Source organism: Argiope bruennichi, chromosome 10 (genome assembly GCF_947563725.1).
Source record: "Argiope bruennichi chromosome 10, qqArgBrue1.1, whole genome shotgun sequence".
Lineage (NCBI taxonomy): Eukaryota > Metazoa > Arthropoda > Arachnida > Araneae > Araneidae > Argiope > Argiope bruennichi.
The window spans coordinates 34,256,092-34,276,412 of NC_079160.1; the positions used below are offsets into that span (position 1 = coordinate 34,256,092).

The 20,321-nt window shown below is 30.7% G+C and overlaps 1 protein-coding gene across 1 annotated transcript; it reads left to right on the forward strand.

Annotated features, from left to right (window-relative positions):
- Nucleotides 1-446: 446 nt before the first annotated feature.
- Nucleotides 447-20,076, forward strand: LOC129988718 (inositol 2-dehydrogenase-like). Its single transcript, XM_056096986.1, has 8 exons — nt 447-548; nt 1,646-1,896; nt 6,561-6,631; nt 8,319-8,427; nt 10,018-10,145; nt 13,316-13,539; nt 14,515-14,680; nt 19,823-20,076. The coding sequence occupies exons 2-8, from the start codon at nt 1,658-1,660 to the stop codon at nt 19,954-19,956; spliced, it is 1,071 nt and encodes a 356-aa protein (XP_055952961.1). The 5' UTR covers nt 447-548; nt 1,646-1,657; the 3' UTR covers nt 19,957-20,076.
- Nucleotides 20,077-20,321: the final 245 nt, after the last annotated feature.

Here is a 20,321-nt window from a genome sequence, read left to right on the forward strand (position 1 = left end):
ATAAGATCGTTTCAAGAAAATTTTATAAAGGAATTTTATAGGAGAATTTTATTTGTGTTAAATATATGTCTTTTCCGTATATTTAACAAAAGTATATTTGAAAGCAGTTAAAGGTTTTTATTTAATAAAAACTTGGTGTGCTTTAACGTGTTAAATGTGTTTTTCCATCTTAGTTCGTCTAGAAAAAAGTCATTCATCTTTCAGCTTGAATTGGATTTTTTTATGTTAATAGATTTTTTATAAAAATTATTACATCATCATTAGAAAATGAATAGATTCAGACGTAATCTGCTTCATCTTTGCTTCATCTATTCAGTCCTTTAATGTACCGACTTGTTGAGATAATCTTATAATTCTTGAAATACCATATTTTAAAGTACCTGTTTTTTTTTATTATTTTATCTGTCATCATATTTTTCAACTCATATTTTATCAGATTTGTGACGTAATTAAGAATAATCTTTCAAAGGGTGGATCGGTAAGCACTGTCGATAACTTTTCTGTGATCACAGCGAAAGTTGGGACTAACTAAAACATTGCAGTACCTAGTAAGTAATTTAAAAAAAATCTCTTATTGTTTCAATAGGAAAATGTTATATAATTATAACATAAAAATTACAATTAAATTATGAAAAATTACAATTATTTAATTAATTATTTATTATACATTCTGACTGTAAAATATAACAATGTTAAAAGTATTGAGGCCCGATGGTTTCTGTGTCATGTAGTTTTTTTTTTTTTTTCATGTAGAGAGATTCTTATTTTTACAATAAATAATCATAAAATATTATCTTATTTACCTTCCTCATATCGAGAATATTATTAATAAAAATGATTTATGTTACCCTACTTAATTAGAAATGAGATTTTTACTTGGCATTTGGTTACATATATATAATATTTTTCTTGTATAAAATAAATAATAAATTTAACGGGAAACATTTTTTTCTCGAAAATTTAAAATATTTCTTGACTGTGGCAACTTCAATATATTTTATGTGTATTTAAAAATTAGAATTTTCAGAAAAAGAATTGAAATACTAAATTGGATGCGAGTAACAAATATTTCTTCAGATTTATTAAGGTTTGAAATTTAAAAAAATGCTAATTAATCAAAAAAATTAAACTTATATTTCTTATCTTAAATATTAAAATTTCAGTTAAAATACCATTCCACGTGCAATAATTTTTCTTTGACATAGCTTTGTAAAACTCAAAAGAAGTAGCATTTTTTAAATAAAATATACAACATTTACTCTTTTAATAAGTTTTGAATTAAGACGACATTTGCGTATTAAAATTCTGTTATAACCATTCTTAAACTAACAATACAAAAAAAAAAAAAACCGTATGTGTGATGAAAAATACAGCGGCCATCAGTGTGAAAGAGTCTGTTTCATCTTAATTTAATAAACAAACTCACAATCAATCGAGCTGTCAATAACTGTAACTGTTATCGAATTTTTAATCTTTAAATCAAAGATGGTATAAAAATTTTAGTTACAAAAATAAGATTTTTATCTTTTATAAGATGCTGCTTGCAGAACTGAGCATCATTTTTAAAACATTTTATTTTTCTAAATCATAATTTTCTTGGCGCTTTTTAATAATATTAATGATAAAGTTCCCTTGCCTTTCTTAGCTTAAGTCTGAGATGGCTAGATCTCAAGTTGGAGACAGCTTACCTGAAGTAAGATTTGCCATCTTTGGTCTTGGAAGGATAGGAACCATTCACTTAAATAATCTCAGAAATAATTCTAGAGCTAGAATTCTTTACTGCGTAGAAGAATCAGAGGAAGCAACAAATTTTGTAAAAAACAAATGGAGATTGGGAGAAACCGGCACATCTTTCATAAAATCTTCTGAGAAAAATAAGGTATTCCAAGATGAAAGGTAAGATTTTTTTTTTTTTTTTTTAGTTCAGCAGTGAAGTTTATATATATTCCTTTGTGAACATGAAGTAATCAGTAAAGTAATATTATGAAAACAAAAAGTTCTAGTGTAGATTTGGGTGCCCCTTCGATTGGTGACAAATTTTAGCGATGAAGCACTACTTCTGGTTTCCATAATGTTTTGCTTTCATTGATGTTACTGTTGGGTTACCGACCGAAAATCCCCTTGGCGCCGATCTTGGCGTAAAAAAATATCGCCAAAAAATCAAGAGGCACCCAATTGTAAACTTTTACCAAACAAGGATAGTTGTATCTGTTTTTCTCGCGTAGTTTTGAGTGCTCTGTCTGACACTTTCTGTCATCATGTCAAAGATTGCGGTACGTGTCGGTTTTAAAGCGCCAATTAAAAATTTCGCCAAATTATAGAAATATACTCAAGTACATCTTAAAAACGCTATTTAAATTTGGACAATTGAAATCGCTAAATTGGCGAATTTTTTTCCTAGCGCTTTTTGGTCACCATTCCAACTGACAAGGCCAAATTTCAGAAATAATTCTGGAGTTAGAATTCTTTACTGTGTAGAAGAATCAGAAGAATTCGGTTTTAATGGTAACCAAAAAGCGCCAAGAAAATATTTTGCCAAATTATAAAAGTATATCCAAGTACGCTATAAAAACGCCATATGCATTTTGATGATTAAAATCGCTAAATTGGCGGAATTTTTTCTTGGCGCTTTTTGGTCGTCATTACAACTGACAAGTACTTTGATTTATGTTAAGTATTATTTATAATCTATAACCTTTCATAGAGTTATATCTTTAATTCTTGCTTCAAATAAATTTCTGCCACATTGCTAAGCCCCTACTTGGCCAAGATACGCTATACAATTTTTTCGCCAACACCATTACATACGCAATAAACAATTATTTCATTCCTATGCTTAGCAAATACATCAATAACGCTTATAGAATGGTTACAAAAGGTTTATATTATACAATTATTTTATTAATTTATAGCAATTTGAGGTTATTATCAATTTATAAGATTTTCTAAAATTTTTATAAGGAAAAAATAATAATAGTTACACTCTGAATTTCGAGTCTTTGTCATGGCAATCATTAGATAATTTTCGGGTTAGATTTAAAAACACAAAAGGATTGACAAATCTGAATTTTTTTTAAAGATATAGCTCGTCAATTTTTATCGCCAAGCAAAATCGTTAGTTTCGAACAATGACGCTTCAGTATATCGATTAATAACAACAGAGAAATGGTGTTTATTTATGTGTATCTGCTGCCTACCTACAGACTAGACCATTTGATTTAAAACTACCTAATTTGTCCAAAATATACTTTGGAATTTGAGAGTATTCATTTCGAAACGATTTTTTGAAAATTGGATTAATTAAGATTATTATGACATTCTTTTTCGATAGCCGTTGCATAAATTATAATTCAAAATTATTTGTACACAATTTTATAGTTTTATAAAATGTCATTTTTCTGATACCAGTTTAGTTGCAACTTAATTTTTTAAAAATTTTGATAAATTTAACTTATCACTAATTACAACCAGCGATTAAATACTTGATCACCCGAATATTTACGTTTTTTTGGTACTATGAGTGTCATGGGTTTTAAAAAATGCAAGTGCTTTGTTGGTTTGCCATAGTTTGCTACTTTTAAATATTTCCTTTATAGAATCAAAGATGTCAAATTATGCTTAAGAGATTGATTTGAAATTAAATAAAGCGAATATTCCAAGTGAATCCGCTAGTTGCAAAGACAACTAATAGCATTATATATTACAAATGATTATTGATTTTAGTTTCTACTAATAATAAAGATGAAAACATATGCTTCTTTGTGTATATGCTAGCGCTCCACAATCCAAACCGTGTGACTTAGAGCTTTTAATCTAGGTAAATGTATACATTGGGGGGGGGGGAATGCATCTCAAAGCGATTTAAAATTTTTTAATTAATTAAAAAATAAGCGAAATTTGTAACATTTTTTCAAGATAACTCGAAAATATTAGAATAGAAAAATGATTTCTGCAGCATTTTAGCCTTCAAAAATTATTTTTCCAATTATACCAGAATTTTTTGTGATATAAGATTTTTTTTCTATTTTTAATTATTTTTTATATACTATATTATACGAATTTATATTGCATTGCTGAAGTGAAACTCAGCAAGCGAAGTTGCTGCTAACATTTCATTCTGTTTATGTTTTTTTGTTTTTCCCTCCATTTTTATCAAGATACGAAGATACGATTTATTTTTTAATATGTTGAGTAGGTTTCAATAGTAGGCATGCTTTTAATACATTTTTTTGATATTTTATCATATTTAAAATTAAAGTTTAAATTCAAAACCGAACAGTGTGGGAGAAATTTAAAAATATGATTGCTTTTTCCTGGGATATAATTTGTCCGATGCATAGGTACGATACTTATCTATCGAATTTCAAAGTTAATTTTTTTTTTACTGTAAAAGACATTAAGACCAAGTTACACAAAAGATTTAATTGAAACTTTTAGCAGCCATTAATCTCGGCAAACCAATAAGTCCCAAAAGTGGCTAACGTAAAGTATAAATTTGCCTGAAATTCTATATTATTTTCACAAAAAAAAAAACGTAGCAAATTACAACATTAAGAAAACGAATTGTGCAATGAAAATGAATTAAAACAGCTAATTTAGCTTTTGTAATACAAAAGTCAATTTATATTTGGTAATATTATAATTGCGAACTGATACATAATTTGCATATTTTAACATATTTTTTTTATTTAAAAGATGACATATTTTTAATACTCTATATAATATTAATTTTTAAATAGAAGTTATCTAGAATAAGGGAATTGAAATCTGAATAATTTAAAACACAATTATTGAAAGTTGTCACATGCGAATGACTAAAAAATAATATTTACCCATTCGAATGACAGCTCTTTCATACTTGACAGCTGATGCTTACTTTCACAAATATATTGTTCGAATAAAATATTTCCAACTATATTTTCATTTCACTAATTTAAATAAATCATTAATCTTTGTAAAGTAAACCAGAACGAATAGGAAAAAAAATCTAGTTACTGAAGCACTACAAATTTAAAATAATTCTAATTTCCATCAATGTTTTTCGAAGCAAACGATATCAAAGCTGATGAGTGCTGCCAGGTGCAAACAAAAAGTTAAGCAACTAAAAATTCTTCTAAATGTAGCAGATGTAGAAAAAAAAACAATTTATCAAAAATGGTGAATTTAAATATTCACGATTATTATTAAAAAATGATGTTGAAAGTAATTATCGAATAAACTGTTTTATTAATAAATGCAATATTTACATTTTAAAGGATATTTATAAAAATAATATCAAGGCAAAAATTCAAAGCGAATTCTTATTACTTAAAAATTATTAAGGAACAAAAAAAAGTATATTTTTTCTTAATATTTTCATTCGATATATTTTTAATAAGAAATATTTGCCGTTCTGACTTTTATTTTTAGTAAATTTATATTCTTAAGAAAGTATCAATATTTTTATCGCATTATGATTTAGAACCCAAGTCATTTAAATATTTTACAAGAAGGATGACCAAATGATTTGAATAAATTGAAGAATAATGCCAAAATTAAACGATCCATATATAAAATCGTATACTTGCAAAAGAATTGAAAGTTATAAAAATTACTTTTGTGTATTGATGTTACACAAACAAGGACAAATTATAATTTCAGAAAAATTTAGAGGGAGTCAATTTGTGTTAAATTGAAGTTGCATAACAGAAAAAAAAGCAGCCTATTTTAAACAAGGTCAAATTGTTACAACATATGAAACATAGTCTATCATATTGTTTGTATATTGTGTAATATTTTTGAATAAAAAAAAACAGGATTCATTATTCGATTTTGAGCACTTTTTAGTGCAAATGATAATTACAATTGTTATACAAAAATGTTCTTTAAGGTCCCACTTTAAATTATTAAAAGATAAATTATTAAAAGATTAATTATTAAAAGATTGGATTGCGAAAATTCTAAGAGAAGTTTTAGGTTTTTTTTTTTATTATAGATCGAAAGGTTCCTCAACATATTTGTAATTATATTTATGTACTAAACTAATGAAAAACTAAATGTTACTAACTAATGTTAAATGTTAAACTAATGTACTAAACTTATTAAAAAATTTAAGCAAAATTGGCTAAATATATTATAAATTTAAAACAGCTAAATGCGATTTAAATAGTGTTTTCTTATGTTGCTAGAAAAACAAGATAGTAAAAATAAAAATTGTAAACAATATGAAATATATAAGACGGAATATGCATGTGTATTATATTAAGTATCCAATGTATGCACTTCGATTTTTTTTTTGGCGCAGTATAGCCAAGGTTGGATCTTGCGCCAAAAAATCCTAAAATAAATCAAATCAATTGGATTATTCTATGATTGAAAAGAAGAAGCAAAAAGCAAATAATTATTTCAAACAGTGGGAATTGTATTTATTCTTACGAGAAGCAGTTGCAAATCTGAATCGATGCAGGTCATGTTATTTGTATTACACAAGTAAAAATTGAATAAATTTTTCTGTATTATATATATGTATATATACTTGTTTTTATTAATAATCCAAATGCTTTGCGGGCTATGATTTTTAGGGTTGATGCTGTTTTAGTTTGTACTCCAACTTTCGCTCATGAAGAATTAGTAATGAAATCTCTAGAATCAGGTAAATATTTATGAATTCAAACTTTATTAACAGTTGTGAATATTCAATTCACAGACTCCTCATTATATGAGAAATGAAATTGTGTCTCTCATTTGCCATTTTCATTGCCTCATGTTGTGCTATGATGCCGCCTTCTTTTTTTTCCTTCCATAAAATAATCAGTGGATTCCAAAATTAAATTGGCGTTATTCGTTTGACGTCCATTAGAAGAGCGTAGATTGTCACTTTTAATTTGTCTGTATTTGTTTTCTTTACTTTCGATACAATTTGAAATTACTTTCAATGAATTTATTAAATTTTCAAATAATTAAATAAATATTCAATGAATTTACTTTAATGATTTTGGCTAAATTTTCAATTGATTTAACTCAACTAATTTATTTAATTTTCTATGTATCTAAAAAGAAGATTCTATTAATGTTTATAAAGAATTTTCAATGAATCCATCTTCATTCATGAGTGGTTTTCAATTTTCAATCAATAGCTGAATTCTAACTTCAATGAATAAATGAATTTCTACCTTCAACGAATAAAGGAATTTAATGAATAAATGAATTTCTACATTCAATGAATAAATGAATTTCTACCTTCAATGAATGAATGAATTTCAATAAAAATTTTCTCATTTCTCAATGAATGAATTTACTCGATTCTCAATGAATGAATTTACTCAATTCTCAATGAATGAAATTGTTCCATTACTACCAAAAGCTGGATAAATAAAATAAAAGCTCGTGCTACATCTCAATCAGAAGTGGATTTGAAATTTCAAGAGTTATCTATCTATCCGCGATCTTAGAATATATTTCAACCAGTGGAGTTGTATTTATAATTAATATTTCGCAAATTATTTAATTACAAATCTTCCCAATTAATTGATATCCACCTCATTCATTGCATAACGAGATATTTTACAATGCAGAAAAATAATAAAGGGTATCCCAAAATTAACGTAAGATTTGAATTTGCCACCATTTGTACAGTAAAGTGTTGGCAACAAAATTAAAAATATTGAAAAGCTTATAGTTTAGGGCTAGCAAAAAAGGAGCGTTACACAATAGAACAACATATTAACGCAAGATTCGAATGAAATAAATTACAGTTTTTTTTTCTTTAAATTCTTATATTTTCATTGAATCGTAAAGTACACAGGATAGGGTTATTTTAAAATAACACATAGGGAAAATGGCTTCCACGGCTTTGCTGGCACATAACTCTTTTATCAAAATTTTCCATGACCATTTTGCATAAATGTGGCCGAATTTCGTTGATGCAGCGTTGAATTTCCTCTTTCAATGCACGCATGCTTTTGGGCTTATTGGCATAGACTTTTGACTTCTAATAACCCCATGAAAAGAATTCCGGTGGTATTTAATCACCCTATCTAGGGGACCAATTTTCAAATTTTCGAACTGTTGCTGCCACTTTCATTATTTTTGGAATATTGTTAAACAATGAAAACACGTTGTTCTATCGTATAATGCTTCCTTTTTACTAATCCTAAACTATCAGCTGTCAAATAATATTTTAAAATAGGGTTGCCAACACTTTACTGCCCGAAGGGTGGCAAGTTTAAATCTTGAATTAATTTTGGATCACCCTTTATTTAAAGAAATTCGCGAATTTTTACTTAAATTTTTTTATGTGCATTTTATAACTATGCTGTCATTTTATTATTTTTTTTCAGGGAAAGCAGTCTTCTGCGAGAAGCCCTTAGCTTTAAGTTACGAAGGAATCGAAAAATGCGTAAATGCGGCGGAAAAATATCAAAGACCACTGATGTGTGCTTTTAACAGGTAGACGCAGATTTCCTATTTTTTTCAATCAGGTTATTAATAAAAATTTTAAGATGTTAATTTTTTACATTAATATATTAACATTACGAAGACACATTTATTTTGATTATATATATATACAGTGAATATTTCATAGTTGTAATCAGAACTGTTTGTCATTAAACATGTTAAATATAAGTTAACACGATAACCACAAAATGAAGAGAGCAAGATAAATGAAATTTGGTACACAGAGTTAAGATCGATAGTGTGAGCAGCTATTAAAGTTTGAGCCAAATTCAAACAGGGGTTTACCGTCTGTCAGTCTGTACTTTCAGAAACGTGTTGTAATTCAAAATTGCAATAACTTAAACAAATAAAATGTGGAATGTGATTTTTTAACTGCATGTGTCAAATTTTTGTTTCAATCGTATGAGAAATCATGTCTAAAACACAACTCCGATTTTCGGCTATCATTAATTGCCTGCCAGGGATTAACCAGTAAGAAAAACTGTCCAAGGATCAAACGATAGATTCAGTGAAAATGCTAAATTCAGGTCAAAGTTTCACATATTTTGTAATTATTGCACACCATGGCAACGGAAGGTGTATATGCGAGAATATATAAGAAACTTTTGTGGTGACTACTCTTGTTGGTTCTTAGTTACGATGCGACAATGCTGATATGCGGGACTTTGAAAAAAAAAATGTGAACACTCATAGCATTTGCGATCTGGTTTAGGGGTTTCTTTCTCATGTAGGTAAGAGGCGAAGTAACACCTTTTTTAAAGATTATGAAAGAAAATTTCGGTGAAGTTAATCCCGTTGGTTCATATTATGAGCTTGATAGGAATTTTTTTTTATTAGTATAAAATAGTAACTCACAATAACTTCATTATACTTTATACTCACAAAGGATTCTTCGGCCGGCGTCCTAGTATAAGGGTAGCACGTCTTCCCCGTGATCTGGGTCATCCAAGGCAGTTACTCTCCTTCCACCGCAGAGTCAAGACCCATCACAGTTATCATGGCAATATATCAAAAGTCATGTTTTCCACCAGTAATGTCATTAAGGGGATAGTCCTTTTCCAAGGACGGGTGCCCCGATAAGCTACCATCGAGATCGAGATCGTGATCTGGGTGTCCTGGGTTCGAGTTCCGGTTTGGGCATGGTTGTTCTCCTACTTCTGTGTTCTGTCTGTGAGGTGTGTAAATGTGCCGTCCTGGAAAAAGGGGTTGTGCAAGCGAATGCGTGAGTAGTCAAGTCGTACTCTTGGCCCTAGTTGGCTCTACGATAAAAACAAGATGCGCTCCCCCTTAGGCTTAAATCGGCTGTCTTTGAACGGCGGGCTTGTCCGTGGCAAGTGCTATAAGAAACAACAAGGATTCTTCATTTTTCTCCAAACTATTTGAAAATCAAATCATGAAATATTTCAGTTCATATTTTCAAAAAGCGTTGCTTACAAACATTTTTTTGTTTGTTATTTTTTTTGTATAGTTCTGAAAAATGATTACCTTGAACATGTTTGATGCCTTCGAATCTTAAACGTTTTCGCAGTCTTTATACCTTTGTGAAAATACTCATTGCATTTTAAAATTGAATTCCGACAGACGTTTCGATCCTGGTTTGAGGAGTTTGAAAGAGATAGTTGATTCAGGAGAGATCGGCAAATTGCAAGTGGTGAAAACATGCAGCAGAGACCATCCCAAACCTCCAGTGGAATATTTGAAAATATCAGGTATAGTATATATGTATATATTCATTATTTTATTCATAAAATCACTATACTAACTTACGCCAGCTCAATAAATCCAAAACTATTTTATGTGTATGCTTGTATGTAAATCGCAACAAAATTCCTATCCATTTCAGTTGTTTGTTTCTTGTCTTGTTTCTAATTAATAAACTGTGTCCCAAAATTAACATATTATTTGAATTTGCCACCATTCGTGCAGTAAAGTGTTGTCAACCCTATTTAAAAAAACCATTTGACAGCTGATAGTTTAGGGTTGGTAAAAATGGAGCATTACACGCTAGAATAAGGTGTTAATGCAAAATTCAAATTCAATAAAAAACACAGTTTCTTAAAAAAAATTGTTATATTTTTATTGAATCTTTAAGTACACAGGATAGAGTTGCATATGAAATAACACTTAGGGCAAACAGCTTCTGCAGTACTCTTTCGTAGAAATTTTCCCATGACCATTTTGCATAAATGTAGCTGAATTTTCGTTGATGCAGCGTTAGATTTCCTTCTTCAATTCACACGTGCTTGTGAGGTTGTTATTATAAACCTTTGATTTCAAATAACCCCATAAAAAGAAATCCAATGGTGTTAAATCACACGATCTATTGGGCCAATTTTCAAATTTTCGAACTTTGACCACCAGATTTTCATTAATTTTGAAATATTGTTCAACAATGAAAATACGCTGTTCTATCATGTAACACTCCATTTTTATTAACCCTAAACTATCAGCTATCAAATAGTTTTTTTAATTGGGTTGCCAACACTTTACTTCACGAATGGTGGCAAATTCAATTCTTGTGTTCATTTTGGGAACCCTTTACTAAGTTTTTCATATTTATATCCAATATTGTGGCCATGTTAAAAACTTTAAGCGAAAACAAGGGCATATAATTTTGTTTAAACTGACAAGGTAGGAATGCAAGAAGTTCAAAAATCCTTTTTCCCTTTGACTGTGCGTTTTAATTTTTTTTTAAAGAGCTTAAAATATCTTTATGTGTAATTTGAAAAAAGGTAATTTCTTCGCTCATTTCTTTACATTCATAGAAATTAAAATTTTGCAAATAAAAAAAAAAATAAAATCAGACATAAATTTAAAAAAAAATTCGGTAGAACGTTTAATGCATTAAAAATTATATAAGAAAAATCAAATTCTGATATCCCATGAAATTCTTATCGCCCCATTTAATGCCATTCTTGTTTAAATAGACTTTGTTTTTTTTTTATTTTTAGGATAGACATATATGACAGGATTTTGGAAATATCATTGTAGCTGACTTAACACACATACACGTTTGGTTTGGTTATATTAACGTCCCGTTTGAAGCAACACTAGGGCTATTTTGGGACGGACCTTGTAATTTTGAACTGCGGTCAGATACCAAGGACGACACCTGAGCTAGCACCCCCCTCTCCACACTACACCAGCGGGAGGACATTTGGGCATGACGGATTTAACGTGCAACAGACCCCCTTACACGACGGTAATTCGGTGGAATCGGGTCACGAACCTGAAACCCTCCGGTTCCGAAGCCGAGACCTTACCACCAGGCCACCGCGGCCTACACACACATGCGCGAATGATGCGCATAACACATAAGACATATATACAAACGTAGCAAGATGAATATTCGCCTATAAAACATATAAATCTGTTTGTATATATACTTTAAAAGGACACATGACTTTAAAACCTCGAGAAAATTGTAAGAAATTTGTTTAGTTTAATGTATTATATCTTTAAAACAATACACATTAGAAACTCATATTTTCCTCTAGAAAATATTTATATTTTTTCTTGTAGCGCTCATTAGAAGCTCCCATTTTTCCCTAGAAAATATTTATATTTTTTCTTATTGCATATCTATTTTCAAACACTAACATTGGTATCCATTTATTAAAGCGAGTGATAAATATGAGTAAAATTTTCAGAGAAAAATTAAGTTGGTCATCTTCTGCAGAGGATTAATAATAAAATACTTGTCTAAACACAATATTTTAGGTTTCTAAGAGCCTAAATAATCAGTTTAAGAAGCTGAACTACAAATTACTTATATTTAAATGAAACTTTTATTTTATATACCAACTTAAAACAAAATGTTAAAATGAATTAAATTAAAAAAAAAAAATTGAAACACCCAGAAATTTTTTTCAAGAGAAAATGTACAAGAAATCGAGATTTAGTATCTAGAGCATATCATAATGTATATTCAGTACAAATTTCATGCGAAAATATTTAATAGTTGTTGAAATATTTCACGTGCAATACCAAAAAAAAAAAAAAAAAAAAAAAAAAAAAATCACATTTTGAAATAAACAGCATTAAAGTTATTTTTTACTATAAACTAAAGCATTTTAAATTCTAACTGTTTTAAAAGGCTTCAGTTTAGATATAATGAAATAGTACATATTTCATAATTAATTCTCGCACATACAGTTAAGAAATTTGTAGTAATTGAAAGAAAGTGGTAGATATTTTCACAATGAGAAAAAAAAAATATTGTCGTAAAGCACTTCTTAACAGATTATGCTTTTATTAAAAAAAATTTTTTGACTTAAAATATTTAAGTTATTAATTTTTTTTGCCATGTGACTATTTTAAGCCAAATTTTTGCACAGTTGCTTCTGAGGGTAAAGACCCCTGAAAACCCGAGGGCAGAAGTCTGACTTCTAGCTCAAATGAAGATAGCACACACACACACTCGCTTGCACAACCCCTTTTTATAGGGGGGGCTCATTCACGCATCTCACAGAGAGAACAGAAGGAAGAGAACAACCATGCCCGAACCAGGACTCGAACCCGGAACGTCTAGATCATGGGGACGAAGCGTTACCCCTAGGCCAGGACGCTGGCAATTATTAACTTACTAAGTGGTTAAAATCCTTCTTATATGCTGTGCTTTCCATTTTAGATTTTTTTTAAAAATCTCAGAGGGCAATTTGGCTCTCTTCCAGACTTTAATTTTTTTTTTTTAATGCAAGTGAAGACAAAATATCTGCTGTATATGTATGGATAATATTCTGTATATGTACGGATAAAGTAAAACTGTGTTTTTTGATGTAACAATATAGTAAATTTTTTTGCCCTTTCCTAAGTATTTTTTAATTTTTTAATATTGAGGTATTAAATTGAAAATTCCTAATTGTTTAATGTCCTGCAGGTGGAATCTTCCATGACTGTGCTGTGCACGATATTGACTATGTTTGCTGGATACTCGGTGAATATCCAGTGAGTGTATCCTCGTTCGCCCAAAACAGTTTTGACGACATCAAGGCCATAGGGGACTTCGACACTGTCTCCATCATGATGAAATTCCCTTCCGGTGCATTGGCTGTCATTGATCTCTGTAGGCATGCCGTCTACGGTTACGATCAACGAGTAGAAGTAAGTAACATACATTCTCGTGAAGATTATCTCTAATTAAAAATATGAGTTTCACTGTTTTATATTAAACTTTCAACTTGCCCCCCCCCCCAAAAAAAAGGAAAAGAAAGATAAGGAAATTTTTTGCATTTAAAAATTTTGACTTTTGCATTCAAATACACAAAAGAGACTTTAATAATAAACTTTTTTTTAAAAAAAGAAAAGATCGAATATGAATCCTATCAAGAAGTTAAGTTGAATGGTAGTTCTATCAAGTATACTGTATCCAAAAAGTCATGCCAGTTCTTCTTAAATAGGTACATAAAAAATAAAATTGTGATAACATGCATGCAAACAAACAATTTTCGTCATAGAATGCTTGGTCTTGAAGGAATCGCAAGTACACCAGAAAATATATTTTAATGAAACCAAGAAAATGAGATAAAAACTCAACAATAGCATTTTTTCTCATTTCATTAACACGACAAGTAAAAGAAAATGTAATAAAATGAAGTAAAACATGAGAAATTTATTCTGTTTTACTTTATTTTGTTTTTTATTTGGTAATTTGAAATAATTGCATTTTTATTTTTAATACCATTTAGTCAGACTGTTTAGATTCATAGCGAGTCATTTATAACACCGTAAAACAAGCTGCAAGACAAAGGTTGGCCAAGTTTGACCGGTTTGCATTTTTTGATGATTTGTCACAGTAAAATAAACAGGCACCACGTACACATTTGATTTTCTCCACTGTTCTAAATATACCAAGCACTCTTGTTGTGTGAATATATGAGAAAGTTGAATTTAGAACGTTCCCACTGATAAGTTATTAAATTTTGATGTATGCTATTAATTCTTCATTTAACAATTAATCAGTGTATGCAATTCTTAAAATATTCTAGACTTTTTCTGGCTGGACAAATTGCTTCAACTGCTTATATTTTCAATGAAACAGTCACTTCAAACTAAGTAAAAATCTCTGTCTTTTTACAGGTGTTTGGAAGTAACGGAATGTTGACGAATGGGGAACAGAGACCTACCGAGGTGAAAGCTCACACCGCAAAAGGAACAACGTCGGTCCCCATCTTTGGTGCCTTTCCCGCTCGATACCGTGAATCATATCAAAATGAAATGGAACATTTCATAAACGTTGTGCAAGGTAAATAGGATTTCTGCTTTTACATTATCATATTCTATCACATTTGTTATATCTCTATTCTCAAAATATCCAAAATTGGATAAACCTTTTTTTCTGATTTTTTTCATAATAAAAAGTATTCAAGGATGATACGTAAATTTTATAGGATTAATACACAATTTTTAAAGGAATATGTTTCTTTTTTAAACAACTTTTGGAAACTGAGCTCAAAAATTGCTCTCCCACCCATTGCTTTAGATATCTGCAATTTTTGCGTTAACCTTTGAAATGTGCGAAACAAATTTAATTTTTGCAATTTAAAACACTATTGAAAATGAGCTTTTCAAAAAACTTTTTTTTTTTTTAATTTCTTATCTCACCTTTGACTCTTACATATATTTCATAATTTATTTACAAGTATCCATAAATATCATGGATACTTGTAATCAAGTATTCTCAAATTCATTATCATACTTTCTTTTATTAAATCAAAATTAAATGATTAATTGAAAAGTAAGTTCTGAAAATGTTAAATTACTATTGTTACGAAATTTCCGGGTTCGTTTGGATAGTGGAAGTTATATGGTGTGGAAAACGCTCAATCAGCAGTAGAAAATAAAACAACGACGTTTATTTACACGAAGACACACAGGACAGCACAAAGACGACAACTATATACAGCATAGAAGACGATTATCTTCAGCCGAGACGTGCAAACAGCAACATCATACAACAAGACTCTACTGCAGACAGTAGCGCACAGCTTAGTTCAGCACTAGCTTGACTCCGTCGCTGCTCCGCTTATCTCTGGAAGGCCAGTTCTTTACCGTCGATTCCGACTACTCTCCACCGTCGATTTTGACCACTCTCCACCGTCGATCCCGACTACTCTTCTCTATCGCTTTCGACTACTCCACTCTGGCAGCTGCGGCTGTCTCCTTTTATAGGTCTCAGGAGGCGGGGCTAGAAGCCTCTCAACCAATCAGGAACGTTCGAGGCGTATCTCGGTTCCTAATGGACGGATCGGGAAAATTCTCGATGTTTCGGATATAATCTATTTTGGCGCCAAATTCATCGCCAAGTCGCCAAATGGTCGCCAAGTTTGGCGTCAAGTTCATGGACCTCCGACGCGACACCCGGACTCCATCCAACACAGATGACTGTAAAACAATCTTTCTGATGATGGAACCAACTATGCTGGGAAGCCGCATCACAGATTAGTAACACTACTATTTGTAAGGATAACACAAATTGTGCGGAATTTTACAATTCTAAGTCATTAAAAATTGTGTGAATGATCAATTACAAAATTCTACTTCCACAAATATGAAATTTACTAGATTGAAGGAAATTAAACTAAATAAAATTGTGCAAAAGAGGAAAAATTATCCTCTCCTTTGCCTCCTTAGTAATGAAGATTTAGCAAACCAAAGTCCTGGTCAGCTCGATTTGTAATGGCAATTTCCTTACTGAACACTCAACATAGAAGATGATAGTTTTCAAGTTATGGTTTAACAACTTTATTCACGATTCTTTGAGACGAAAGTTACACAGAAGCGCATCTTAAAAAGAAATCGTGCAAAAGAAAAAGAAAAAAAAATCTTTTGGTTTATGCCACGTAGATTCCTAAATAAAACGGTCCCTTTGAAGAAGATTTTAAAAAATTTCATCGAGATACATGTAAATCACGAATCTGGCACGCAGAATCCCAAAACATCTGTGAATAAAACCCGATATTTCTGGGCAAAACTGTATAAATTTCTGAAGAATTTAGTAATACTCTGTCCATAATGGCTAGAAAGAATGCATCTGTATCTCAAAAATATAAGTTGGACTATTCAAGAGAAACAGGAATGCAAGGAATTTACTTAAGTAAATATAAATATAAATTGCGGCATTCTTTTAATGACTCATATTCCTTTTTTATCACGTTACCCATTTTTTCTCATAGACAGCTCTATCGTTAACTAATGAAAGGAACTAAATATTTATTATGTGATCAGATCACAAGATATACGAGTGCCACTAATAATAGTTTAGGCCCAGTTTATTTGAATAAAAATATATTATTTAGATAAAGTGGATGGGAAAGAGCAGCTAAGAGATAGCTAACTACATTCACATTCTTTGAGAATAATCTGTCTTGAGAAAAAGAAGTGAAATACCTTGAACTGATCCTAGAAAATAAACTCACTTTTCAAAGCCATATTAACAATAGCAGAGAGAAGTTCTGGGCTAAAGTTCGTTTCATTGACCCACGTTTTCCCCTTTTCACTAAAGAATAAATTGTTGTTATACAAACAAGTTGTAAGACCTGTCCTCAATTATTCTGCCCAAATTTTGTAAATCGCAGCTAAAACCAATTTTAAAAAAATCAAGTTTTACAAAAGAAAATATTTTGCATCATTATCAATGCTCCCTGGTTTATCCGGAATGATATTGTTACGAACCTGTGATGCTGCTTCCCAGCATAGTTGGTTCCATAGGAGGTCCCAGAGCTTGGCAACAAACTAGGCGACCATTTGGCGACTTTGGCGCCAAAATAAATTATACCCGAAATATCGAGAATTTTCCCGATCCGTCCAGTAGGAACCGAGTTACGCCTCGAACGTTCCTGTTTGGTTGAGAGGCTTCTAGCCCCGCCTCTTGAGACCTATAAAAGGAAGCACCCGCAGCTGCCGGACAGTGGTGAATTGAGTCTTGGACCAGTGGAGTCGAGTCGTAGTCGGGACCGACGGTAAAGAACAGACCTTCCAGAGATGAGCGGAGCAGCGACGAAGTGAAGCTAGTGCTGAATTAACTAAGCTGTGCGCTACTGTCTGCAGTAGAGACTGTTGTATGCTGCTGTTTATGCTGTTTTGTATGCTGCTGTTTATGCTGTTTTGTATGCTGCTGTTTATGCTGTTTTTTATGCTGCACGTCTCGGCTGAAGATAATCGCCTTTTGTGCTGTATATAGTTGTCGTCTTTGTGCTGTTCTGTGTGTCTCGTGTAAATAAACGTCGTTGTTTTATTTTCTACTGCCGCCTGCTGATTCAGCGTTCTCCACACCATATAACTCCCACTATCCAAACGAACCCCGGAAATTTTCGTAACAATATTTCATACAGAAATCTTAAAACTCTAAAGCTCGAGGATTTCATCAAAGACCTTTCAAGGAAATTTTTTAATCATCTCAAAACTCATGAAAATACCATAATCGAGGAACAAATTAACTATGCTCACTACAATGGAAAATAAACTTTTTCTCACTCTACTACTAAATGGACTTTGCCACTTAAACCACCGCAGTTTCTTCCGAAATTTAAATTGCATCTAAAGAACTGCTTCAAATTTTACCTTAAGCGCTTTTAAGCAACATTTTTTCTATTCAAATGAAACACCAATGGTATATTTCTTATGCTTTTTCCTCTGCCACTAACTTCTTCAAACTGAGTACAAGTGCTCAAGCACTAAGGCTCTACGCATATCTAATTCAAGATAGATTACGTGGATAGCAATACAATATCTTTTCAAATTCTGCACTTTCTTTCATTATCTATCTATCTGTCTATACTTATGTAAAGCTCAATGTGTGTGTGTGTGTGTGTGTTGGCGCTCTACAGGCCAGACCGTTTGACCTACAGCTACCAAATTTGGTACATGTATACTTGGAAGTCCGGAATGTGCACCTGGGGTCCCTTTTTCTGAATTTTTAATTAGAATTCTTATTATTAATTAAAAACTAACTTTCCCGCCAAAAAATCTTTTCATTTTCCTCACTGCCAAATGAGTAAGGCTTCAGTTTTTCTCCTCATGCTAATGAGGCTAGGTTTAATATTTTTCGGACGATTATTTCAAACGATTCTGTTTATTTTCTTAATGTTTGATGCATTTAAAATTAAACATTGTTAATGAATCAATCTTTCAGATTCATTCTGAAGTACTTTTGAATTAAAATAAAACAGAATAAAGGAAATCAAAAATTTTAAATCTGCATATCGTTACCCCAACTGGCGAAGAAAAATTCACGCATTTGCGTTACCGTAAATGGCCTTGAAAATTCAAGTACGCGCATTGTGTTCTGATTGTTGACAACCATTATCAACGGATGTGGACTTGATTTAAATTATTTTTAGGTTAGTTGTATGCTTTTGTAATTAAATTGTATTTATGTAAGTTTTTTTTTTTTTTTTTTTGTATATGCTTATAGTTTTAAGCATATCGTTTTTAAGTAGTTTTTTTAAAACCTGTTTTCGACCGATTATTTTAAACTATTCGTTTTATTTTCTTAGTGTTTGATGCATTTAAAATTAAGCATTGTTAATTAATCGATCTGGTCATGATGAATGTGAGAAAATTTTGTTGACAAATTCTTGAAATATTAGATAACTTAAGAAAGATATTCTTTAGTGCCCATAAAGTTTAAACGCTCATTGACTGCTTTCAGTAATCATATTACAAAAAAATACTTTGTTTCAGTAAAAAATATTATTAAATTAATCGAAGATTTATCCTTTCCACTTTAATTTAAAGTATAAATTCTACGAGAGCTAACAAAAAATGAGAGAGATACATATTACGTTATGACTGAAGGCCTTTATAATATTATGAGTGAATTATATGACTATCAAAATTTGAAGTTTTAAAATATTTTGATGAAAAAGCTATTAAAGTAGGAATTGCATAAAATATTTAATTACAAAAATTTTAACGAACATTAAGATTGGTGAACCGGCTGCTCGCCAGAGGCGGCTAGTCATCAGAATAAACCAGAAAACACCATTAGATATTTTACAAAACATTATCGCTCCGACTTTTCTTGTGTAAGGTTAATACCTACATACCTATTTTAATTCAATTCCTGTATGATTTTTTCAAATTAGTGCAATTTTCGGAAACCCCTTTTAGAATACTTAAATCGAATAAATATTATCAAAGTATTCGGAATTCTGCGAATGGATGCCATTACCTCTTCAATATTATTATTTACATTAATGCTTTGATCAGAGTGAATTTTTAAAAATTATTATTGGTCTCAAGAGCCCTTTTCAAACCCTTTTAAATCAGAAATTATTCCATTAAAAATTCTCTATTTTTATCCCTTACCGTATTAATTTTCTCTTGCGCTATAACAATACACTCATGCTTGCTGTAATCTTTCTGATTTCTCCAATTCTTCTAGGCATTGAAAAGTGCGCTATTGCTGGAAGTTCCATTTTAGCTGTCTCTAAAATAGCTTCAGCCTTGGAAGAGTCCGCTCGCCAGGGAAAAACTGTCACCCTCAATTGGGAAACCAATGTGCCAAATGGACTTTAGGAACGACATTAGCCACCTCAGTTAGATTGGTTCTGACTGCTTGAGCCTGCTGTTATTGGACACTTTTTTTTTTTCATATTTATTTTTTTTGCAGCCAATAAACCGTGATGTTTCGAAGTTTATTTGTTTTTTATTTAAAACGTCAACAGAACAAACAAGGTTTCATTGTAGTGTTTTCGAATAACTATTCTCTACATGTTAAAAAGCATTTTTAAGCAATAGTTGCAGATTATTCAAATTTAAGTCACCAGATTTTTTTTTTTTTTTTTTTTCGAATACAACGAAGATTATACAAACTCAATGGAGTTCAAACCGAAATGATAGGGAGGTAATTTTATTTATCATATAAAAGTTATTAAATTTAT

Coding starts and splice junctions, on each gene's coding strand:
- LOC129988718 (XM_056096986.1), top strand. CDS start 1,658: ATGGCTAGATCTCAAGTTGGAGACAGCTTACCTGAAGTAAGATTTGCC. Junction 6,632..8,318: donor AATGAAATCTCTAGAATCAG/GTAAATATTTAT, acceptor ATTTTTTTTCAG/GGAAAGCAGTCTTCTGCGAG. Junction 10,146..13,315: donor GGAATATTTGAAAATATCAG/GTATAGTATATA, acceptor AATGTCCTGCAG/GTGGAATCTTCCATGACTGT.